General features: G+C 46.8%; 1 protein-coding gene across 2 annotated transcripts in view; it reads left to right on the top strand.

Annotated features, from left to right (window-relative positions):
* The window catches only part of chd6 (chromodomain helicase DNA binding protein 6), an 85,801-nt gene that overhangs the window by 46,670 nt on the left and 12,585 nt on the right, over positions 1-26,546 (top strand). For both annotated transcript variants that reach the window (XM_079265830.1, XM_079265831.1), the window contains exons 30-41: positions 179-257; positions 944-1,001; positions 2,708-3,068; positions 3,536-3,744; positions 5,336-5,433; positions 5,960-6,703; positions 6,789-7,022; positions 13,149-13,467; positions 14,064-15,413; positions 17,987-18,135; positions 22,756-23,025; positions 26,239-26,546. The exon at positions 26,239-26,546 is cut by the window's right edge and continues 292 nt beyond it. In XM_079265830.1, the coding sequence (XP_079121956.1) occupies positions 179-257; positions 944-1,001; positions 2,708-3,068; positions 3,536-3,744; positions 5,336-5,433; positions 5,960-6,703; positions 6,789-7,022; positions 13,149-13,467; positions 14,064-15,413; positions 17,987-18,135; positions 22,756-23,025; positions 26,239-26,546 (4,179 nt within the window). The remainder of the gene's footprint in view (positions 1-178; positions 258-943; positions 1,002-2,707; positions 3,069-3,535; positions 3,745-5,335; positions 5,434-5,959; positions 6,704-6,788; positions 7,023-13,148; positions 13,468-14,063; positions 15,414-17,986; positions 18,136-22,755; positions 23,026-26,238) is intronic.

Raw genomic sequence — 26,546 nt, 5'->3', positions numbered from 1 at the left:
AGACACTGGTTCCACCGGTTCATTTGATTAATTTAGTCTCAACTAACTTCACTAAACATCATGACGTCTAACGTGAGGTCAAAGACTACCGAGGAGTGTGTTTTCATCCTCTCTCTTCATGGAAGACGTCTCTCAACAGTCTGACTAATTAAATATTATTTTCTTCCTACTCTGTCAGTGTGATCAAAAGTGAAGAGGTGAAGGACGAGGCAGAGATCAAAGCTGAAGGAGGAGAGGACAGAGACGAGAGCAGCAAGGTGAAGCCATTTTATTCTCTGTTGGACACACTGTCCTGTTGTCCCTCTTTCTGTGGTGATGGTTAAATGTCCTCCAGGGAGACATTGTTAGATGTAGGACTCTGGATGCAGTAACACCTGTGTGGAGGCAATGATGCGTTTTCATACACAACACATACTGTTAGATGATGAGAATCTTTTTATTGATTATTTGATGAGGTGTTATTTATCTTTTCTTCTGTTTTGTTAATGTGCACTTCACACAGTTAGAATTACAAACATCATAGTAACACGATCAGTTTCATTAAAGCTCATATTTTAAATCTCTGCACCTCAACAATCCTGTTTTATATTTTACATGAAACAGACTTCTGCTCATTTAGAATTAATCTAAACATGACTTTTACTCATGTTTTGTAGAAGAAAAGTACCATCTGTATAGTGGAGAGAAACACAAAGAGTTTAATCTATAAAGTTGGTTTCCTCTCATTTTGAGACCATGAGCTTAATGTATATTATGTCGGGATGTTTTGTGTGTCTGGAGGAAACGACAACTAAACATAGTCATTTATCTTGATGTTTTATTATTACAAAGTACCACGTTCTCTGGACCAGACCTCTTACAGTTGAGTCTGTTAAATCTGTTGATATTTAAGAGTTAAAGATGTGTGTCTGAATGTGTTTGATGATCTTTGTGTGTTTAACAGGGAGAGGAAACCTGCTCCAGTACCGACACCTCAGACAAACCTGACAGTACTGGTCCAGGTGAGAAACACCAGTCTTCATATCTAAACCCTGATCTAAACCCAGCTAGTCTACATATCTAAACCCTGATCTAAACCCAGATCTAAACCCAGCTAGTCTACATATCTAAACCCAGCTAGTCTACAAATCTAAACCCAGATCTAAACCCAGCTAGTCTACATATCTAAACCCAGCTAGTCTACAAATCTAAACCCTGATCTAAACCCAGCTAGTCTACATATCTAAACCCAGCTAGTCTTCATATCTAAACCCTGATCTAAACCCAGCTAGTCTACATATCTAAACCCAGATCTAAACCCAGCTAGTCTACATATCTAAACCCAGCTAGTCTTCATATCTAAACCCTGATCTAAACCCAGCTAGTCTACATATCTAAACCCAGATCTAAACCCAGCTAGTCTTCATATCTAAACCCTGATCTAAACCCAGCTAGTCTACATATCTAAACCCTGATCTAAACCCAGATCTAAACCCAGCTAGTCTACATATCTAAACCCAGCTAGTCTACAAATCTAAACCCAGATCTAAACCCAGCTAGTCTACATATCTAAACCCAGATCTAAACCCAGCTAGTCTACATATCTAAACCCTGATCTAAACCCAGCTAGTCTACATATCTAAACCCAGATCTAAACCCAGCTACTCTACATATCTAAACCCTGATCTAAACCCAGCTACTCTACATATCTAAACCCTGATCTAAACCCAGCTAGTCTACATATCTAAACCCAGATCTAAACCCAGCTAGTCTACATATCTAAACCCTGATCTAAACCCAGCTAGTCTACATATCTAAACCCAGATCTAAACCCAGCTAGTCTACATATCTAAACCCAGATCTAAACCCAGCTAGTCTACATATCTAAACCCAGCTAGTCTACATATCTAAACCCTGATCTAAACCCAGCTAGTCTACATATCTAAACCCAGCTAGTCTACAAATCTAAACCCAGATCTAAACCCAGCTAGTCTACATATCTAAACCCAGCTAGTCTACATATCTAAACCCTGATCTAAACCCAGCTAGTCTACATATCTAAACCCTGATCTAAACCCAGCTAGTCTACATATCTAAACCCAGCTAGTCTTCATATCTAAACCCAGCTAGTCTTCATATCTAAACCCAGATCTAAACCCAGCTAGTCTACATATCTAAACCCAGATCTAAACCCAGCTAGTCTACATATCTAAATCCAGCTAGTCTTCATATCTAAACCCAGATCTAAACCCAGCTGGTCTACATATCTAAATCCAGCTAGTCTTCATATCTAAACCCAGATCTAAATCCAGCTAGTCTTCATATCTAAACCCAGATCTAAACCCAGCTAGTCTACATATCTAAACCCAGCTAGTCTTCATATCTAAACCCAGATCTAAACCCAGCTAGTCTACATATCTAAACCCAGATCTAAACCCAGCTAGTCTACATATCTAAATCCAGCTGGTCTTCATATCTAAACCCAGATCTAAACCCAGCTAGTCTACATATCTAAATCCAGCTAGTCTTCATATCTAAATCCAGATCTAAATCCAGCTAGTCTTCATATCTAAATCCAGATCTAAACCCAGCTAGTCTACATATCTAAACCCAGCTAGTCTTCATATCTAAATCCAGATCTAAACCCAGCTAGTCTACATATCTGAACCCAGCTTGGACCTGCAGCATCACTCAAAGCAGGAAGTAGTAATGAGATCTTTCTCCTCAGACTCTCAGATTTCAGGTGACCTATGCGCCCATGATGGAGCTGTGGTCACCCCGACGACGGTGGGCGTGGCCTCTCTTCACGTGGTTCAGGCCCGCCCCCTCTGGCCCACCGGCCCGGCCCTGACGGCTCGTTTACGGCGCCTGATCACCGCCTACCAGCGATTCACGCTGCGCCGCGAGCAGCCGCTCCGCCACGACTTCCTGCTTCACGATGGCCTGGTCGGCATGGGGATGGGAGGAGGCGGGGCCGCCCACGGTCACCACGCCGGCGGGCCGATGGCGTGGCAGCTGGGCGAGGAGCTGAGGAGGTGCTCCGTGGTTGCCACAGAACCAGACCCACTGTTCCTGGAGTGGCAGAGAAGGTACCAGAGACGCATCAGAACCAGCTCACATAGTGTTAAGACTTCTGCATTTCTGAGGTCTTTTATTCTGAAGGAGTTGCTTCAGTCAAACCAGCGACGACATTAAAATAGTTGAAGAGTCAACATGAAGAGTCAACATGGTGCAGTGGTGCATCCTCGAGTTCAGTCCTGGTTTGAGACTACAGGTCCCAGAATGCTGGAGCAGCAAAACAAACAGAGGTTTTATTCAGAAGTCTCCCAAGCATCAATCTTAACCCACATCCTCCGCTCTGCTGCTCATCCCACAAATGCATGTTCCTTATGAATGTGGCCATTTAAAAGGGAAATAAACCGGCTTCCCAATGGTAGAAGATTTATTGCCAAGAAGCATTGTTACAACAGAGTCTACCGAACACACATGTCCGTACTTCCTGTGCTGCTTCTTATTATTTCTGTTTCTTTTTCTGAAACATCACATCTTCTTTCAGGTGGACTCGTCGAGAACAAGCCGATTTCTACCGCACTGTGTCGTCGTACGGCGTCGTGTACGACTCGGACAGGAAGTCCTTCGACTGGTCCCGGTTCAGAGCTCTGGCCCGACTGGAGAGGAAGACGGACGAGAGCTTGGAAAGATACTTCAACTCCTTCGTCAACATGTGCAGGACGGCCTGCAAGCTGCCTCCCAGGAAGGAAGAAGGTACTGAGAACCTCCAGAGTCCAGCTCTGCATCAACTAAAGTCAATGTTGTCATGGGGGGCAGCTGTTCCTCAGGACCCGGTCTCTGGTCTCTGGGACACATTACTGCCCCCTGCTGGTGGGAGGAGTCAGTTGATCTTCACTGACATTTAATTATGAAACAGAATCAAATATGAATATATGATTTTAAACCAGTTTATTTACTATATTCACTGTTAAACCACATGGTCAGGATCATGTGGTTCTGATTGGCTGACAGGATGATGACAAACGCACTCTAGACAGCTGATCCTACTTATCTTCTTCCTCTCACCCTCCCTCTTCTTCCTCTCACCCTCCCTCCTCTTCCTCTCACCCTCCCTCCTCTTCCTCTCACCCTCCCGCCTCGTCCTCTCACCCTCCCTCCTCTTCCTCTCACCCTCCCGCCTCGTCCTCTCACCCTCCCTCCTCTTCCTCTCACCCTCCCTCCTCTTCCTCTCACCCTCCCTCTTCTTCCTCTCACCCTCCCTCCTCTTCCTCTCACCCTCCCTCCTCTTCCTCTCACCCTCCCTCCTCTTCCTCTCACCCTCCCTCTTCTTCCTCTCACCCTCCCTCCTCTTCCTCTCACCCTCCCTCCTCTTCCTCTCACCCTCCCTCTTCTTCCTCTCACCCTCCCTCCTCTTCCTCTCACCCTCCCTCTTCTTCCTCTCACCCTCCCTCCTCTTCCTCTCACCCTCCCGCCTCGTCCTCTCACCCTCCCTCCTCTTCCTCTCACCCTCCCTCCTCTTCCTCTCACCCTCCCTCTTCTTCCTCTCACCCTCCCTCCTCTTCCTCTCACCCTCCCTCCTCTTCCTCTCACCCTCCCTCCTCTTCCTCTCACCCTCCCTCCTCTTCCTCTCACCCTCCCGCCTCGTCCTCTCACCCTCCCTCCTCTTCCTCTCACCCTCCCGCCTCGTCCTCTCACCCTCCCTCCTCTTCCTCTCACCCTCCCTCCTCTTCCTCTCACCCTCCCTCTTCTTCCTCTCACCCTCCCTCCTCTTCCTCTCACCCTCCCTCCTCTTCCTCTCACCCTCCCTCCTCTTCCTCTCACCCTCCCTCTTCTTCCTCTCACCCTCCCTCCTCTTCCTCTCACCCTCCCTCCTCTTCCTCTCACCCTCCCTCTTCTTCCTCTCACCCTCCCTCCTCTTCCTCTCACCCTCCCTCTTCTTCCTCTCACCCTCCCTCCTCTTCCTCTCACCCTCCCGCCTCGTCCTCTCACCCTCCCTCCTCTTCCTCTCACCCTCCCTCCTCTTCCTCTCACCCTCCCTCTTCTTCCTCTCACCCTCCCTCCTCTTCCTCTCACCCTCCCTCCTCTTCCTCTCACCCTCCCGCCTCGTCCTCTCACCCTCCCTCCTCTTCCTCTCACCCTCCCTCCTCTTCCTCTCACCCTCCCTCTTCTTCCTCTCACCCTCCCTCCTCTTCCTCTCACCCTCCCTCCTCTTCCTCTCACCCTCCCTCCTCTTCCTCTCACCCTCCCTCTTCTTCCTCTCACCCTCCCGCCTCGTCCTCTCACCCTCCCTCCTCTTCCTCTCACCCTCCCTCTTCTTCCTCTCACCCTCCCTCCTCTTCCTCAGGGCCGGTGGATCCCGCTCTGCTCGTGGAGCCTCTGACAGAAGAGAGAGCAGCCAGGACTTTATATCGCATCGAGCTGCTGAGGAAGATCAGAGAGCAGGTGGGTTCATCTCCAGCACAGAGATGTTCTTCATGTCCGCGTGATGATGGAGCTTTTTATCTGAGGACGTCTGATCTGAAACATGAAATCTTCTTCTGGTGTCATGAATAGAAGAAGATGGACATCTTAATGTGTCTAGAAATCGTATAAAGGCCTCACATCTCCCCACAATGATGTTAGTTTATATCTTTACAGTTGAAATGTGTTGACAGTTATCTACAGTGTGACTGTTTATGATGAAGAGAATGTATAAGTGGAGAGTAACGTGAGATATGCATCGTTATACATGGAACGATGTCTCATTTCACTTCTCCAGTCTGGCTTCAGCTCTCCTGGATGTTCTCATGGGTCACAGTGTCAGGTGATGACATCCTACCGTCCACTTTGTGTTTATAGATCACGACGTCTGCGTCCGTCTCGTTCCGACTTGTTTATGAACGAGACTCTGCTGAGTCATGTTCCTGTGAACGTACAGAGGAGCACAGATTAGAGATGACTCTCTCCTGGTTGTACTCTCCTCCCTCAGGTTCTCCGTCACCCGTTGCTGCCGGCCCGCCTCCAGCTGTGCCGGCCCTCCCTCTACCTGCCGGTCTGGTGGGAGTCCGGTAAACACGACCGGGACCTCCTCGTCGGGGCGGCGCGCCACGGCTTGAGCCGCACCGACTTCTACATTCTGAACGACCCCCAGCTGAGCTTCCTGGAGGCTCACAGGAACTACGTCAGGGGGCACCCCTCCCACCTTCACCCTCATCATCACCACCTGGTGACTCATCCTGGCATCTCGTCTTCGTCCTCCTCGTCTCATCCTCACTGCTGCCTGTATGATTCTTCTCAGCCTCCTGAGTATCCCCACCAGTCCTCCCACCACCCTGGGCCTCCACCAGCTCCTTCTCCCTCGTCCTCCTCTCACCCTCACCTCCACCCCCTACCATTGGATGCACACAACTCTGCCTCCCCCAGTCTGGGACTAGTGGCTGGTTCACGGGGAGACTTCCTGGACTGTCCCCCTTTGGATGAAGGCCTGGAGCTGGGTTCTCTGCAGCATGATGCCATGTCTGCAGACGCTCTGCACGGAGGGAAGGCTTCCAAAGACGCCCTCAACGGGTTCCCCTTCAACTCTGCTGCAGGAGGTCAAAGCATGCTCAACTCGTACGGAGTCGGAGGAACCGACCTCGATTCTAAACTGAGGAGCGATGTTCTCGTTGGTGAGCAGGGCTCGTCGGAGGAAACCGGGCTGATGGCCCCGTCGGTGGAGCTCGATCGGTTACAGGTACTCTGATGTGGTTTCTCCTCATTAGCGTAGTCTGTGACATAATGAAGAGTCCACGTTTGACCCGTCTCCTCTGTCCCTGCAGGCTCCCTGGGACGGGGACCACTCCAGTCCAGCTCACCACATGTTCAATGAGTCTGATCCCATCCTGGGTCCATCCGCTCTAGAGACCGGCTTCCTGGAGGAGGAGGACCAGGAGGCGCAGGGGGGAGAGGAAGGAGGAACTCTGGAGGAGTGTTTGGGCCTCCCGCCCTCTTCCTCTCACCCGTCTGCAGGAGATCCTGTGGAACCGCTGTCCTCGAGCTACATGCTCTTTAAGGTCTGTTTCTGCAGAACAAATCATTTAAGATCTGAAGAGGGTTTGTGAAGTGTTCAGAGGAGCAGGAGATACACAGAACAAGGGTTCCACAACACTGATAATACACAGAACAAGGGTTCCACAACACTGATAATACACAGAACAAGGGTTCCACAACACTGATGATACACAGAACAAAGGTTCCACAACACTGATAATACACAGATCAAAGGTTCCACGACACTGATAATACACAGAACAAAGGTTCCACGACTCTGATGATACACAGAACAAAGGTTCCACGACTCTGATGGTAATACACAGAACAAGGGTTCCACAACACTGATAATACACAGAACAAAGGTTCCACAACACTGATAATACACAGAACAAAGGTTCCACAACACTGATAATACACAGATCAAAGGTTCCACGACACTGATAATACACAGAACAAAGGTTCCACGACTCTGATGATACACAGAACAAAGGTTCCACGACTCTGATGGTAATACACAGAACAAGGGTTCCACAACACTGATAATACACAGAACAAAGGTTCCACAACACTGATAATACACAGATCAAAGGTTCCACGACACTGATAATACACAGAACAAAGGTTCCACGACTCTGATGATACACAGAACAAAGGTTCCACGACTCTGATGGTAATACACAGAACAAGGGTTCCACAACACTGATAATACACAGAACAAAGGTTCCACAACACTGATAATACACAGATCAAAGGTTCCACGACACTGATAATACACAGAACAAAGGTTCCACAACACTGATAATACACAGAACAAAGGTTCCACGACTCTGATGGTAATACACAGAACAAGGGTTCCACGACTCTGATGGTAATACACAGAACAAGGGTTCCACAACACTGATGATACACAGAACAAAGGTTCCACAACACTGATAATACACAGATCAAAGGTTCCACGACACTGATAATACACAGAACAAAGGTTCCACAACACTGATAATACACAGAAAAAGGTTCCACGACTCTGATGGTAATACACAGAACAAGAGTTCCACAACACTGATAATACACAGAACAAGGGTTCCACAACACTGATGATACACAGAACAAAGGTTCCACAACACTGATAATACACAGATCAAAGGTTCCACGACACTGATGGTAATACACAGAACAAGGGTTCCACGACACTGATAATACACAGAACAACGGTTCCACAACACTGATAATACACAGAACAAGGGTTCCACAACACTGATGATACACAGAACAAAGGTTCCACAACACTGATAATACACAGAACAAAGGTTCCACGACACGGATGGTAATACACAGAACAAGGGTTCCACAACACTGATAATACACAGAACAAAGGTTCCACGACACTGATAACACACAGAACAAGGGTTCCACAACACTGATGATACACAGAACAAAGGTTCCACGACACTGATAATACACAGAACAAAGGTTCCACGACACTGATAATACACAGAACAAAGGTTCCACGACACTGATAATACACAGAAGAAAGGTTCCACGACACTGATAATACACAGAACAAAGGTTCCACAACACTGATAATACACAGAACAAAGGTTCCACGACACTGATAATACACAGATCAAAGGTTCCACGACACTGATAATACACAGAACAAGGGTTCCACGACACTGATAATACACAGAACAAGGGTTCCACAACACTGATAATACACAGAACAAGGGTTCCACAACACTGATAATACACAGAACAAGGGTTCAACGACACTGATAATATACAGAACAAGGGTTCCACAACACTGACAATACACAGAACAAGGGTTCCGCAACACTGATAATACACAGAACAAAGGTTCCGCGGCACTGATAATACACAGAACAAAGTTTCCACAACACTGATGGTAATACACAGAACAAGGGTTCCACAGCACTGATAATACACAGAACAAAGGTTCCACGACACTGATAAGACACAGAACAAGGGTTCCACAACACTGATAATACACAGAACAAAGGTTCCACAACACTGATAATACACAGAACAAAGGTTCCACAATACTGATGGTAATACACAGAACAAGGGTTCCACAACACTGATAATACACAGAACAAAGGTTCCACGACACTGATAACACACAGAACAAGGGTTCCACAATACTGATGGTAATACACAGAACAAGGGTTCCACAACACTGATAATACACAGAACAAAGGTTCCACGACACTGATAACACACAGAACAAGGGTTCCACAACACTGATGATACACAGAACAAAGGTTCTATGACACTAATAATACACAGAATAAAGGTTCCACGACACCGATAATACACAGAACAAAGGTTCCACAACACTGATAATACACAGAACAAGGGTTCCACAACACTGATAATACACAGAACAAAGGGTCCACAACACTGATAATACACAGAACAAGGGTTCCACAAAACTGATAATACACAGAACAAAGGTTCCACAAGACTGATAATACACAGAACAAAGATTCCACGACTCTGATGGTAATACACAGAACAAGGGTTCCACAACACTGATAATACACAGATCAAAGGTTCCACGACACTGATAATACACAGAACAAAGGTTCCACAACACTGATAATACACAGATCAAAGGTTCCACGACACTGATAATACACAGAACAAAGGTTCCACAACACTGATAATACACAGATCAAAGGTTCCACGACACTGATAATACACAGAACAAAGGTTCCACAACACTGATAATACACAGATCAAAGGTTCCACGACACTGATAATACACAGATCAAAGGTTCCACAACACTGATAATACACAGAACAAGGGTTCCACAACACTGATAATACACAGAACAAGGGTTCTACGACACTGATAATACACAGAACAAGGGTTCCACAACACTGACAATACACAGAACAAGGGTTCCACAACACTGATAATACACAGAACAAGGGTTCTACGACACTGATAATACACAGAACAAGGGTTCCACAACACTGACAATACACAGAACAAAGGTTCCACAACACTGTTGCCCTCGCAGTGCGTTTCACATAAATGTATAAAATGTATCACATTTGGACTTTAAAAAAAGTCTTTTTTTTGGGCCATGCTCTAAACCAGGGGTCTCAAAGTCCCGGCCCCCAACCTCATTTTATGTGGCCCGTGAATCCACCAGCAAAAAAAAAAAAAGTAAAAAATCTCTTTTTAAAAAGAAAATTTGACTTGATCATAAAAATATCCCCATAGTAGAAATTATGAGATAGAAAGTCGAAGTTATGAGATAGAAAGTCATAATTCTGAGATAGAAAGTCATAATTCTGAGATAGAAAGTCAAAATGATGAGATTTAAACAGTCATAGAAGCAGCTCTTTGGCTGGTTACTGTACATTTGACATGGAAATGTATTGTGAGTACATTGAAGACTACTTTAAACTGTGAATGCAGAGAGTTATTTCACAATATGTCGCGAGTAGTTACATTTACAACCGGCCCTTTGTGGGCGACCGTGATGCTGATGTGGCCCGGAGTGAAAATGAGCTCTAAACCCAACCGGAAGTCAGCCATTTTGAATTCTAGTGTCGTTTTTGTCATTTCCAGGCGCTGCACTTTAACGAACTCCTCCTAGGGAAATAATCGAATCAACTTCAAATTTGGTCATTACAATCGAAAGACCTTTGTGTTGAAAAGTTACTCAAAGCTTGTTGTTTCGTGAAAGGCCGTTGCCATGGCGACGTATTCTTCGTCATGAAAAACAAAGGGGTTTTTGATGGGCTAATAATGCTCAAAACATAATCAAACTTGTCACACACATTTAAAATCCTGAACGTAGTTATCTGATGTGATGTTAATACTTCAGAGTGGCAAATTGGCTCAATAGCGCCCCCTACAATATTTAGACGATGCAGCCCTCGCAGTACGTTTCACCTAGATGTATAAAATTTGGTAAGCAGATGTATCACATGTAGACTTGAAAAAAAGTCTCAGGGGACCATGCTCCAAACCCAAAGCGGAAGTGAACCATTTTGAATTTTATATGAATTTCTCGTGTTTTTTTTCCATTTCCAGGTGCTGTACTACGAACTCCTCCTAGGGAATTAATCCGATCACCTTAGAATTTGGTCAGAACAATCTAAAGACTTTAGTGATTAAAAGTTACTAAAAGCTTGAGGTTTGATCGAACGACGTGGATATGGTGTGACGTCCATTTTACATGGCTCGCCATCATCCATCAAGCTGTTGTAACTCGACTGTACTTTGTCAAAACTGTCCCCAACTTGACAAGCTGATGTCAAGTTTCACTCATAGTCATAGCGCCACCTACTGATAAGCACGGACGGAAGCAGGATTCTATGATTACAGCGGCCCAAACACTGAACTTATTGAAAGGGTTTGTGGGCACAGCATGAGAAAAATACTTCTCTGATCTAAAGGTGTGCAAACTAAGATGCTTGGAGAGCAAACGTTAGATAACAGTCATTCTCAAACCATGTCAGTGGCATCAGTATAAATGATCTGTCCAGAGATTCTTCATGACAATCAGGTTAAACATCACAATGAATGCTTCACACTACAATCTAAAGTTACAGAAGAACTTCAAATGAAAACAGTGTTAAATTAAAGTGTTCAAGTAACAGCAAATGGCACGACTGTTCTGTTAACGTTGATTTAAGTCCAAATACAATCAGCAGGACACTGCAGGGAGTTGAACCCATCCCAGTAAACTGACAGTCTGTTATGCTGCGTTCACACCGGTCGCGTTGATTTTTTGAAGCACTGCACAATCGCGTCCAACGCGCCGCCGGTCGTGTTCATACCAAACGCCGCAAAATCTCGTAGCGCCGGAGAGGGGGCGTGGTTTATCGTCCTGGAAGCCGTTCACCTGGCCGCCATTTCTTTCCGCTTTCAACCGTGAAAGGAATAAGGACAATTGCTGCTGTGTACGTGTTGTGGAAGTCCCTCAAACATCGGAATGCCAAACGCCGTCATGTCTGGTTCATAATATTGTTCAGAGGAGCTCCGTGGATTGTATCGAGCTGTATTCACTGTCTAGCAAGCCACCGGTCGCTGTTTACTACAGCTGTAGGAACACAACATAAACTGATTTGGCTGTGATTCAACGGCAATAAACCGACAAAAAGGGACTCCGAAATAACTACGTAATGATGCAGATTTGTAGGTTACTGGTCTTCTCAATGGAGCTCTGATGGATCGGTGCTAGGCTATGCTAACATCGTAGCAGCTCCACCAGCACTCAATAACGTCACGTAGACGTAAATACGGCAGCGTCTGTTCATTGTTTGTACCGTATGGTTTACACACACACATGTATACACATAGTTTGGTCCGGTCTCTGTTGATATGAGGTATCGTAGCGCTCTGGGTGAACACAGACGGCTACAGGATTTATTTCCTGATTCAACAGCGGCAGGAAGCCAGTGATGACAGGGGGAGCAACTCAACGCTGATAGGCTATCGCGCCACAGCGTCACGTGATTATGTCGCTGAAGTTGAAAAATTTCAACTCGCGCGTTGCCGATTTTGCCGCGTCCAACACGTCCACCGCGTCCACCGCACTGCAATTACGCGTCCAACGCGCCGCGCCATCGCAAAATCGCAGCGCGACAGTCTCATCGCGTCTGTGCAGAGACTTTGTATGTAATCTCGACGCGCGTCAAAAAATCAACGCGACCGGTGTGAACGCAGCGTTATGTTACAAACACTGAAGCACATTCACACACATTCATCTTCTTCATGATCTTTAAAGGCTTACATTGATGATTGCATCGGAGGTACACTCAAAACATTTGAGGCTTCAGACCTGGCAACATGATCTTGCTACGCTGCTGGTCGACGCAGGAAATATCTCACTCGTGCACGCAGACGGTCACAGAAATGCACGGCCAGAGTCCTGCGAGGACCCTCGACGTGCGTGAAGTTGCGAGGGCCCGGTCAATGCTGCTCGCAGCTTTAATTGCACTGTTGTTCATACAGCAGTACTTTTTAAATAAAAGTGCGCAATACACTACTTTTGAATTCATTATTGAACTTTGCCATAACAATGCGATTAATCGCGATGAATCTCATTGTTGAGTAATAAACGATCACGCGACCTCGTTCTGACCCTCTTGTCTTCTGCTCTCAGGACATCGGAGTCAGCGAGGAACCCAGCGCAGATCAAACCGACCTATCGGTGAGCCCCCCTCCTCCCTACGTCCCCCCTCCCCCCCTCTCTCTGTCTGACATCACCGCCCACAAGCCGCAGGATAGGCTGGGCCACTCCGATGTCACCGAGAGCCTGGCCAATCCTGTGGCGGAAGGAGGAGGCCGGGAAGGAGGCGCTGGGTTCCAGTTTGATGACAAGGAGGAAGAAGTGGGAGACCTGTCAAGGAGGAGCGAGGAGCAGAAGGTGGAGAAAGAAGGAGGACAAAGTCTGGGAGGAGAGGATTGTGACGCAGGCCGAGGTTTGTTCAAAAACACCAAAACTAATTCCTGTTACACAAGTGGCTCCAGGAAAGAAGAGCTGCTGGGACATCAGAAGGGAACCAATGAAACAACAGAATACAAGACTTCAAGTCACAATCTCTAACATCCTACAGTCACAATTATCATCATAAACTGTGAATGGATGAGTATTCATCAGAGGGATATTGACTTAACTGGCATTTATTTTTTCATTGTTCTTTCTACTTTCGTCTTTAATTATGATGATGAATGTTTATAAACACTTAAAGACACAGATGAACATGTAATCACACTCTAAATAATAGAGTTTTTGTTTGGGAGTTCCATATTTAGTAATCAACAGGAAAGTATTAAATGAAAGTCTTGAGGTTATTAGTCTCAGCATGCTCGCTAACTCGCAAACTACGTGAAGCCACAATGTTAAGCTTTGGAAACGTCCAGCAGTGGTCGATGATTCGATCCTGATGCAGGGACACTGAGATGAACTTGTACATCACAATAAGTTGACAGATGCTTTCGTCACATTTCTACACTGCAGCATTAATTCAACGTTGCTTCCACATGGTTAAATCCAGCTCATGGTTTATCCTCACAGGTTCAGACCAATGTTTGGGGGTCCTGAATCCAACCATGGAAGTACCCCAGATGGACGGAATAGTGCCAGAACCTGGACTTGGAGACCAGGATGAAGAAGACCTTCAGAGGGGCTTCGACCAATCAGAGCACAAAGAGGAGTCACCGCGAGACGCTCACTCGTTCCTCGGGAAGCTGGAGCAGCAGGGTGGCCTCGCGTATCCCGAGTCCATTGAAGAGCCCGGAGAGGAGGTGGCTGGGTTGATTCTGTATCAGACAGTAGAGGAAGAGACCATGGGAAACTCTCTGGACACAGACACATTGCTGGGGAACACAGCTGGAGAGGAAGGTCCAGAGGCCAGCACAGATCTGGCAGATCAAGTGGACGACATCTCCGAAGGGCAGGTGGATCCAGTTCCTCTTATGGTCGTTCCAGTGGTTCAACCCTGTGAGGAAGAACCAGAGATACATCTAGACATCATGACAGTAGCATCAAAGGCAAAGAACGGAGCTGGACTCAAAGGTGAAGAGTCCATGGATCAGGAAGCCTATGACGGTGTGGCTGAAGATCTGAACTGTAAGAACAGAGTCCTGACGTTCTCCCTCGATCAGGACCACAAAGACGATCTGCTTGAGCAAGATGAACTCAAAAAGGCCGCCACTCTTCCTGCAGACAGAGTTGACTTAAAGCCATCATGTCTGAAGTTCTCTCTGTTACCAGACGGAGGCGCTGAGAAGAAACCACAGCAACTGGAGCTGCCAGTCAAGGTGGAGGAGACCAAGACGGAGACGGCTGTGGACGTCTACCCTGACAGCTCTGAATTCAAACATGGAAAGTTCCTCTCCTACCGGGTCAAGTCAGAAACCCTGGTGACCAGAGCAGAGCATTTACTCTACCCTGTCAAACCAGAAACCCTGGAGACCAAAGCTGAAGATCTAAGCTCCCCCATGAAGGCTGAGTGCTCAGACCGTAACACTGAAGTCCTCCAGTTTTCAGCCCACTCGGATGGCGCCGAAATCAAACCCGAAGCAAAACCGGTAACTCTCAGGTTTTCTCCTTATCCAGACGGGGCTAAGCTTAAGGCCGAGTCAGAGCCAGAGGACTTAACGGCCTTTCCTCACACTGCCATCAAGCCTGAAGTCAAGCCGGAGGGTTTCGAGTTCTCCACCTACCCAGACAGCTCTGAGATCAAGCCTGAGGACAAGCCGGAGGACCTGGAATTCTCAGCTTTCCCTGAGATCAAAGCTGAGACGAAGCAAGAGCTGCTGGAGGCCGACAGCACAGTCCTGACCCCGAAGCTGGAGCAGGCCGACGGGCTGGAGAGTCTGGTGGAGAAAGGCCAAGTGAAGGAGGAGCGGCCAGGTACGCCAGGTGAGAACCGTATTTCAAGGTTGATTCATATGAGAGCTCCAGCTGATGATTGTCTCATTGCTAATGTATCTATTGATGAATCATCATATCTATTCTGTTGTCGGCTAGAGCAGTGCCTCTTTAGAACGTACCTGATCAGAACGTACCTCCTCCTCTTCCTCCTCCTCTTCCCCTTCCTCCTCCTCTTCCTCCTCTTCCTCTTCCTCCTCATCTTCCCCTTCGTCTTCATCTTCCTCCTCTTCATCTTCCTCCTCTTCCTCTTCTTCATCTTCTTCATCTTCCTCTTCCCCTTCCTCTTCCTCTTCCTCCTCCCCTTCCTCTTCCCCTTCCTCCTTCTTCCTCTTCCTCTTCCCCTTCCTCTTCCTCCTCTTCATCTTCTTCATCTTCCCCTTCATCTTCTTCTTCCCCTTCCTCCTCTTCCTCCTCTTCCTCTACCTCATCTTCCCCTTCCTCTTCTTCCTCTTCCCCTTCCTCTTCATCTTCCCCTTCCTCTTCTTCATCTTCCTCCTCTTCATCTTCCTCCTCTTCCTCCGCTTCCTCTTCTTCATCTTCCTCTTCCTCCTCCCCTTCCGCTTCCCCTTCCTCCTCTTCTTCCTCTTCCCCTTCCTCTTCCTCCTCTTCATCTTCTTCATCTTCATCTTCCCCTTCATCTTCCCCTTCCTCCTCTTCCTGCTCTTCCTCCCCTTCCTCTTCCTCTTCTTCATCTTCCCCTTCATCTTCCCCTTCCTCCTCCTCTTCCTCTTCCCCTTCCTCCTCTTCATCTTCTTCCTCTTCCTCATCCTCCTCTTCCTCTTCTTCCTCATCTTCCCCTTCCTCTTCCCCTTCCTCTTCCTCCTCTTCCTCTTCTTCCTCTTCTTCCCCTTCCTCTTCATCTTCCTCTTCCTCCTCCTCTTCCCCTTCCTCCTCCTCTTCCTCTTCCCCTTCCTCTTCCTCTTCCCCTTCCTCTTCCTCCTCTTCATCTTCCTCTTCTTCCTCTTCTTCATCTTCCCTTTTGTCTTCCTCTTCCCCTTCCCCTTCCTCTTCCCCTTCCTCCTCCTCTTCCTCCTCTTCCCCTTCCTCCTCCTCCTCCTCTTCCCCTTCCTCCTCTTCCTCTTCTTCCTCCTCCTCTTCCTCCTCTTCCCCTTCCTCCTCCTCTTCCTCTTCTTCCCCTTCCTCCTCTTCCCCCTCCTCTTCCCCTTCATCTTCCCCTTCATCTTCCTCTTCCCCTTCCTCCTCTTCCTCTTCCTCTTCCCCTTCCTCTTCCTCTTCCCCTTCCTCTTCCTCCTCTTCATCTTCCCTTTTGTCTTCCCCTTCCTCCTCCTCTTCCTCCTCTTCCCCTTCCTCCTCCTCCTCTTCCCCTTCCTCCTCTTCCTCTTCTTCCTCTTCCCCTTCCTCCTCCTCTTCTTCCCCTTCCTCTTCCCCTTCCTCCTCTTCCTCTTCCTCTTCCTCCTCCTCTTCCTCTTCTTCCCCTTCCTCCTCTTCCCCTTCCTCTTCCTCCTCTTCCTCCTCTTCCCCTTCATCTTCCCCTTCGTCTTCCTCTTCCCCTTCCTCCTCTTCCTCCTCTTCATCTTCCTCTTCCTCCTCTTCCCCTTCCTCTTCCTCCTCTTCCCCTTCATCTTCCTCCTCTTCCTCCTCTTCCTCTTCCCCTTCCTCCTCTTCCTCCTCTTCATCTTCCTCCTCTTCCCCTTCATCTTCCCCTTCCTCCTCTTCCTCCTCTTCCCCTTCCCCTTCCTCCCCCTCTTCCTCCTCTTCCTCCTCCTCTTCCCCTTCCTCCTCCTCTTCCCCTTCTTCCTCCTCCTCTTCCTCTTCCCCTTCCCCTTCCTCCCCCTCTTCCTCCTCTTCCTCCTCCTCTTCCCCTTCCTCCTCCTCTTCCCCTTCTTCCTCCTCCTCTTCCTCTTCCCCTTCCTCCTCCTCTTCCCCTTCCTCTTCCTCTTCTTCCCCTTCCTCCTCTTCCCCTTCCTCTTCCTCCTCTTCATCTTCCTCTTCCTCCTCTTCCCCTTCGTCTTCCTCTTCCCCTTCATCTTCCTCCTCCTCTTCCCCTTTCCCTTCCTCCTCCCTCCTCCTCCTCTTCCCCTTCGTCCTCCCTCCTCCTCCTCTTCCCCTTCGTCTTCCTCTTCTTCCCCTTCCTCCTCTTCCCCTTCCTCTTCTTCATCTTCCTCTTCCTCCTCTTCCCCTTCGTCTTCCTCTTCCCCTTCATCTTCCTCTTCCTCCTCCTCTTCCCCTTTCCCTTCCTCCTCCCTCCTCCTCCTCTTCCCCTTCTTCCTCCTCCTCTTCCTCTTCCCCTTCCTCCTCCTCTTCCCCTTCCTCTTCTTCCCCTTCCTCCTCTTCCCCTTCCTCTTCATCTTCCTCCTCTTCCCCTTCATCTTCCTCTTCCCCTTCGTCTTCCTCTTCCCCTTCATCTTCCTCCTCCTCTTCCCCTTTCCCTTTCCCTTCTTCCCTCCTCCTCCTCTTCCCCTTCGTCCTCCCTCCTCCTCCTCTTCCCCTTCGTCCTCGTCTTCCTCCTCCTCTTCCCCTTTCCCTTTCCCTTCCTCCTCGCTCCTCCTCTTCCCCTTCGTCCTCGTCTTCCTCCTCGTCTTCCTCCTCCTCCTCCTCAGTGTCAGTGGTGGAAGGTTACTCCAGCCCCAGGTTTGCAGCTCCTGTGTCCATGTGTGATCTTCCCGACAGCCTCCATGAGTCCAGAGAGCCGACCATCGCCCAGCTGCTCCAGGAGAAAGCTCTGTACTCCTTCTCTGAGTGGCCCAAGGTACTGTGAAGGATATAAGCTATGTCGGGTTATCTGTGAATCCTCTTTACGACAAGACGTACTACAAAGAGCTAAAGGCCAGTCTCTGTTTCCTGAAGTATGTTATGTTTATGTTTATTCAGTGTGCTGTGGCACAAGGCAGTAAAACTGGCTGTGCCACAGCACACTGAATATTATCCACCGGGCTTAATCATAATAATCATCAGATTTATCCAAAAGTTTGGCGCGCCTCTCCTCACACAGCGTTGCCAACAGCAGCGTGCAAAATACATCAAAACGTGCGGCCTGATCGGGAATAGCGCGGAAACTATTTTTCGGAGAGATTCGCCCAGCGGTTTTCCCGAAAATCCCGGAAAACAGTACAAAATGGAGTTTGGTGCGCTTCTCCTCACACAGCGTTGCCAACAGCGGCGTGAAAAATACATCAAGACGTGCGGCCTGATCGGGAATAGTTTGCTATCTATTTTTCGGAGAGATTCTCCAAGCGGTTTTCCCGAAAATCCCCGAAAACTGAGCAGAATTTCTCCATTCACTTGAATGGGGTTTCGGAGTGAAGAGAGCTAAAAACACTTAACTTGAGGCCCATATTGACTCGCTGTACATTAACGTAGAAACATGATTCAAAGTTTAAAACGTAGACAGAACGCTGCACTTTATTGAGCCAAAGGGACATTTTGATAGCTAGCACAGTTTTCATGGAGTCACAGATTAAGTGTCAGGAGAATTTTGTGTCTGTTTCAGATGTTATAATGGGTGTGTATGTTATAACGGGTGTATATGTTATAATGGGTGTGTATGTTATAACGGGTGTGTATTTTATAATGGGTGTGTATGTTATAATGGGTGTGTATGTTATAACGGGTGTGTATGTTACAATGGGCGTGTATGTTACAATGGGTGTGTATTTTATAATGGGTGTGTATGTTATAATGGGTGTGTATGTTATAATGAGTGTGTATTTTATAACGGGCGTGTATGTTATAACGGGCGTGTATGTTATAACGGGCGTGTATTTTATAATGGGCGTGTATGTTATAATGGGCGTGTATGTTATAATGGGCGTGTATGTTATAATGGGCGTGTATGTTATAATGGGCGTGTATGTTATAATGGGCGTGTATTTTATAATGGGCGTGTATGTTATAATGGGTGTGTATTTTATAATGGGCGTGTATGTTATAATGGGCGTGTATTTTATAATGGGTGTGTATGTTATAATGGGTGTGTATTTTATAATGGGTGTGTGTTATAATGGGCGTGTATGTTATAATGGGCGTGTATGTTATAATGGGCGTGTATGTTATAATGGGCGTGTATTTTATAATGGGCGTGTATGTTATAATGGGTGTGTATGTTATAATGGGTGTGTATGTTATAATGGGTGTGTATGTTATAATGGGTGTGTATGTTATAATGGGCGTGTATTTTATAATGGGTGTATGTTATAATGGGTGTGTATTTTATAATGGGCGTGTATGTTATAATGGGTGTGTATGTTATAATGGGCGTGTATGTTATAATGGGTGTGTATGTTATAATGGGTGTGTATGTTATAACGGGCGTGTATTTTATAACGGGTGTGTATGTTATAACGGGCGTGTATTTTATAATGGGTGTGCATGTTATAATGGGTGTGTATTTTATAATGGGTGTGTATGTTATAATGGGTGTGTATTTTATAATGGGTGTGTATGTTATAATGGGTGTGTATTTTATAATGGGTGTGTATGTTATAATGGGTGTGTATTTTATAATGGGTGTGTATGTTATAATGGGTGTGTATTTTATAATGGGTGTGTATGTTATAATGGGTGTGTATTTTATAATGGGTGTGTATGTTATAATGGGCGTGTATTTTATAATGGGTGTGTATGTTATAATGGGTGTGTATTTTATAATGGGTGTGTATGTTATAATGGGCGTGTATTTTATAATGGGTGTGTATGTTATAATGGGTGTGTATTTTATAATGGGTGTGTATGTTCTAATGGGCGTGTATTTTATAATGGGTGTGTATGTTATAACGGGCGTGTATTTTATAACGGGTGTGTATGTTATAATGGGCGTGTATTTTATAATGGGCGTGTATGTTATAATGGGCGTGTATTTTATAATGGGCGTGTATTTTATAATGGGCATGTATGTTATAATGGGCGTGTATGTTATAATGGGCGTGTATTTTATAATGGGCATGTATGTTATAATGGGCGTGTATGTTATAATGGGCGTGTATTTTATAATGGGCGTGTATGTTATAACGGGCGTGTATTTTATAACGGGTGTGTATGTTATAATGGGCGTGTATTTTATAATGGGCGTGTATGTTATAATGGGCGTGTATTTTATAATGGGCGTGTATTTTATAATGGGCGTGTATGTTATAATGGGCGTGTATGTTATAATGGGTGTGTATGTTATAATGGGCGTGTATTTTATAATGGGCGTGTATGTTATAACGGGCGTGTATTTTATAACGGGTGTGTATGTTATAATGGGCGTGTATTTTATAATGGGCGTGTATGTTATAACGAGCGTGTATTTTATAACGAGCGTGTATTTTATAATGGGTGTGTATGTTATAATGGGTGTGTATTTTATAATGGGCGTGTATGTTATAACGGGCGTGTATTTTATAACGGGTGTGTATGTTATAATGGGCGTGTATTTTATAATGGGCGTGTATGTTATAACGGGCGTGTATTTTATAATGGGTGTGTATGTTATAATGGGTGTGTATTTTATAATGGGCGTGTATTTTATAATGGGTGTGTATTTTATAATGGGCGTGTATGTTATAACGGGCGTGTATGTTATAACGGGCGTGTATGTTATAACGGGCGTGTATTTTATAACGGGTGTGTATGTTATAATGGGTGTGTATGTTATGATGGGCGTGTATTTTATAATGGGCGTGTATTTTATAACGGGTGTGTATGTTATAATGGGTGTGTATGTTATAATGGGTGTGTATGTTATAATGGGTGTGTATGTTATAACGGGCGTGTATGTTATAACGGGCGTGTATTTTATAACGGGTGTGTATGTTATAATGGGTGTGTATGTTATAATGGGTGTGTATGTTATGATGGGTGTGTATGTTATAATGGGTGTGTATGTTATAATGGGTGTGTATGTTATAATGGGTGTGTATGTTATAATGGGTGTGTATGTTATAATGGGTGTGTATGTTATAACGGGTGTGTATTTTATAACGGGCGTGTATTTTATAACGGGTGTGTATGTTATAATGGGTGTATATGTTATAATGGGTGTGTATGTTATAACGGGCGTGTATGTTATAACGGGCGTGTATTTTATAACGGGTGTGTATGTTATAATGGGTGTGTATGTTATAATGGGTGTGTATGTTATGATGGGTGTGTATGTTATGATGGGTGTGTATGTTATAATGGGTGTGTATGTTATAATGGGTGTGTATGTTATAATGGGCGTGTATGTTATAACGGGTGTGTATTTTATAATGGGCGTGTATTTTATAACGGGTGTGTATGTTATAATGGGTGTGTATGTTATGATGGGTGTGTATTTTATAATGGGCGTGTATTTTATAATGGGCGTGTATGTTATGATGGGTGTGTATGTTATAATGGGCGTGTATTTTATAATGGGCGTGTATTGCGCAGCTCATTAAGAGCTAGAGTGAGAGCATAACCGTCAGAGTGGAGCGGAGCAGGAAAATATTCTGTAATTTTTCCAAACAAATTGCTCCAGCTCCCACAATGTTTACTCTTGAAACACCATTTTGGCCAAAAAGCTTGGAAATGTTGTGCTGTCGCACACAGATGTATGTGGAATCCAACGGACTTACACATTTGGCTCAAAGAGCCGCAGAGCGACATGAACTCCAACCAACTGCTCCATTAGACTCCATGTTAAATCTCACCACTCATTTCTCAAAGAAAGCGACGGGACCAGTTTTGTCTGTTGCTTGAGTTCACATTATTAACACCACAAACATAAACACACATCAGCGCGTTCAGCAGAGTCTTATCTTTCTCACGGTATCCATATTTTATTGATTAGTCTCATGGTTTTGGTATGAAGGGCATATGTTTGACAGGTCGTTTTGTTGAAAATCACTGTTCACACTCTCTTAAGTAGCTCTAACACACAGGTGCTCCAATCACCAGCATGCACCCAAGCACACAGGTGTTTATATGAGCTCATTAGTGATGTTGATAAACACACCGGTAACATTGGCGTGTATATATTGCGATTTCTTCGGGCAGTAGAAGCCACACTGTCAAAATTTCTTTAGGAATTTTCTAGTTTTATTTGATATGGACATCACAGTAGCATTAGAATTGTAACATACATTTGTGCACAAAGCCCAGATGCACTGTGTTAAGTGTTTGTAGCACAGGATATACATAAAGGGTGTATGGCCATTAATACTCACGTTTTAAGGTTGATATTTTGTCAACATGCACACAAAAGATATTGTATTTTCTGACCACCGTATCCTCCTGCATTATAAAGAGAGGATGTAAAGGAGCTGCTGGTTATTTGGAGTCCATCCAGGTTCATTCCTCTTCATTCATTGAAGCTGTCTCATAGAAACCCCTTCACGTTATTATCTGCTGTGGTGTCTCCCTGAAGGACCGGGTCATCATCAACCGTCTGGACAGCATCTGCCACGCCATCCTGAAGGGGAAGTGGCCTTCATCCAGTGAACAGTACGACTCTCCCGGCTCTATGGTCGCCAACTCCTGCCTGGCCAACAGCTTAGCCCAGCACCTCCAGCACCAGCACCACCAGCAGCACCGAGCCAGCTTCCTCTCCGGCTCCGTCCCCAGTCAGCCCCGGATCCAGCAGACCAACTCGGGTCTGGGGTTCTCCATCCCCCCCCCTCTCACTAGACTCCCTAAGGTGAGAACATCCCTGTGACCGACCCGATGTATTAACCCCCTTTATTCTACATATCTATGCATCTTCATCTGTCCACATGTATCTCCACTGTCTCACGCCATGAGTCATACCAGTGGTGTCCAGTTAGCATTGCTAGTAGTGATGATAATGCTAATTATACTAATAATAATGCTAATCGTGCTAATAGTGCTCATACATTACAGTCATGTAGCAGACGCTTTTATCCAAAGCGACTGACAATAAGTGTATTCAACATATTCAAGAGAACTACTAGTCACCAGAAGTCATCAGTGCATCTCCTTTAAACAAGAATCTAAGAGCAGAAACCAGAGCAGAAGTAAATGGTGAGTGAAGGCTCAGGGTAGTGCTTCTTGAAGAGGTGAGTCTTCAGCCTGATGAAAGATGGGCAGAGACTCTGCTGTCCTGAGGTCAGTGGGGAGTTCATTCCACCACTGAGGGGTCAGGACAGGAAACAGACGTGACCGGGTCGATCGGCAGCAGGGACCTCTGAGCGACGGGGCGACCGATCGCCCCGAGGCAGCAGAGAGAAGAGGTCGGGCGGGGGTGTAGGGCTTGACCACGGCCTGGAGATAGGAAGGAGCTGTTCCCTTCACTGCCCTGTAGGCCAGCACCAGAGTCTCACACTGGATGCTCTTACAGGAGCCAGTGGAGAGAACGGAGAAGGCAAGTTGTGGGAGAACTTGGGGCGATTGAACACCAGGCGAGCTGCAGCTTTCTGGACAAGCTCCAGAGGTCTGATGGCCGACGCCGGAGCTCCGGCAAGTAGTGAGCTGCAGTAGTCCAGACGGGAGATGACCAGAGCCTGGATGATCACCTGCTCCGTCTCCTCAGTGAGGAAGTGAATCCTCCTGATGCTGTAGAGCAGGAATCTGCAGCAGCGTGTAACCGATGCAATGTTTGCTGAGAACGACAGTTGGTCGTCCAGGCTCACACACAGGTTCCTCACAGTCCGAGTTGGCGTCACCACGGTAACATCAATGGTGATGGACGGGTCTCTGTGAGGGCAACCCTTCCCCGGGAGGAACAGCAGCTCGGTTTTGTCCAGGTTGAGCTTGAGGGTCATCATCCACTTCGAGATGTCAGCCAAGCACGCAGCGATGCCTCCACTTGAGTGTCATCGGAGGAAATGACAAGACCAGCTGGGTGTCATCGGCATAACGATGGTAAGAGAAGCTGACTACGGAGTCAGCATGCGTGGTTCCGACACGGCCCCCCTCCACGTCACCTGGTAGGACCGACCTGTCAGGTAGGATGCAAACAGGAGTGCAGAGCCTGAGACGCCATCCCCTCGAGGGTGGAGAGGAGGATCTGGTGGTTCACCGTATCAAACGCTGCAGACAGGTCCAGGAGAATCAGGACAGAGCAGAGAGAGTTTACTCTCGCAGCGTGAAGCGACTCGAAGTTATTTGTTGAAATTCTTTAAATGACACTTAAAATGCATGCTTTCTTTTTACAACTTATATTTATTTTATTTGTAAAAGTAAGGTTTTCTGTTTTGATTCATTTTTAAATGTACAGCATTTTGAGCTGAATAGTCTGGATGAAATGTATACAAATAATGATTATTATTATAATAATGCTAATAGAATCCTGACAGACTGACAAGGACTCAGTGCATCATCACTTCAACTTGTCCTGTTTGTGCTTCTTCAGTCAACTAGAATAAGTTAAAAATAGAAATTAAATACATAATTTATGTCACATCCTCGTAGTAACCTTTGCCTGAACAGGTTCACTAAATAATTCAAGGATATGATATAAATATATGTTTTATATCATGTTTCTGTAGACCAGTTTCTTCAGGCAGCTCTGGACACCTCTAGTTCACATTGCTTTGTTTCTCCTCTGTAAAGTTCTCTGTCTCTGTTCTGTGAATATTATACATGTTGGTGTCAGACAGATAGAGGGTTAGGGTACGCAGCACAAAGCAGGGACCAGTCCATCAGAGTCCTCAGAGCAGAGACCAGTCCATCAGCGTCCTCAGAGCAGAGACCAGTCCATCAGAGTCCTCAGAGCAGAGACCAGTCATCAGAGTCCTCAGAGCAGAGACCAGTCCATCAGAGTCCTCAGAGCAGAGACCAGTCCATCAGCGTCCTCAGAGCAGAGACCAGTCCATCAGAGTCCTCAGAGCAGAGACCAGTCCATCAGAGTCCTCAGAGCAGAGACCAGTCCATCAGAGTCCTCAGAGCAGAGACCAGTCCATCAGCGTCCTCAGAGCAGAGACCAGTCCATCAGAGTCCTCAGAGCAGAGACCAGTCCATCAGAGTCCTCAGAGCAGAGACCAGTCCATCAGCGTCCTCAGAGCAGAGACCAGTCCATCAGAGTCCTCAGAGCAGAGACCAGTCATCAGAGTCCTCAGAGCAGAGACCAGTCCATCAGCGTCCTCAGAGCAGAGACCAGTCATCAGAGTCCTCAGAGCAGAGACCAGTCCATCAGAGTCCTCAGAGCAGAGACCAGTCCATCAGAGTCCTCAGAGCAGAGACCAGTCCATCAGAGTCCTCAGAGCAGAGACCAGTCCATCAGAGTCCTCAGAGCAGAGACCAGTCCATCAGCGTCCTCAGAGCAGAGACCAGTCCATCAGAGTCCTCAGAGCAGAGACCAGTGCATCAGAGTCCTCAGAGCAGAGACCAGTCCATCAGAGTCCTCAGAGCAGAGACCAGTCCATCAGAGTCCTCAGAGCAGAGACCAGTCCATCAGAGTCCTCAGAGCAGAGACCAGTCCATCAGAGTCCTCAGAGCAGAGACCAGTCCATCAGAGTCCTCAGAGCAGAGACCAGTCCATCAGAGTCCTCAGAGCAGAGACCAGTCCAGCAGAGTCCTCAGAGCAGAGACCAGTCCAGCAGAGTCCTCAGAGCAGGGACCAGTCCATCAGAGTCCTCAGAGCAGAGACCAGTCCATCAGAGTCCTCAGAGCAGGGACCAGTCTATCAGAGTCCTCAGAGCAGAGACCAGTCCATCAGAGTCCTCAGAACAGAGACCAGTCCATCAGAGTCCTCAGAACAGAGACCAGTCCATCAGAGCTCTCAGAGGTGACCGGACCAGCAGACAGCAGCTTCCAGAGAGCAGACTTTCGATAGATATGTGTGCAGGTCCAGGCCGTTGTGTTGTGTCTCAGTCCATATGTATGTTTAACAAAGCCATCATCTCTCTCCCGTTCTTGTCTTACCCCTCACCCACCCTGTCCACTCTGATAGTACATGTCGCGAGGCGGCGCATGTGGGCGCGGAGCTTGGCGCCTCACCTCCTTGCCTCTCTTACAGGAGAGACTCGTGGCTCCTCCTTACCTCCCCGAGCTCAAACGAGCGGGGGGTCGGAGGTCATTCGACTATGAGGCCGCCACTGCCAAGGTTTTATCTGGGAAATCGGCACCGTCGTGCCACCCGGCCGTCTCCACGAGCTCCGGCAGTGCGCCTCCCCCGGTGGTGGCCCCGCCCTCTCGTCATCACAGCGGCGCCATGTTGATTAACGGCTGGCAGGAGACAGCCATCGATCTCACCAAGTC

Source organism: Melanostigma gelatinosum (assembly GCF_949748355.1).
Source record: "Melanostigma gelatinosum genome assembly, chromosome: 3".
NCBI lineage: Eukaryota > Metazoa > Chordata > Actinopteri > Perciformes > Zoarcidae > Melanostigma > Melanostigma gelatinosum.
Note: the sequence above shows the minus strand (reverse complement) of the source record. Positions and strands in the feature narration are given on the sequence as shown.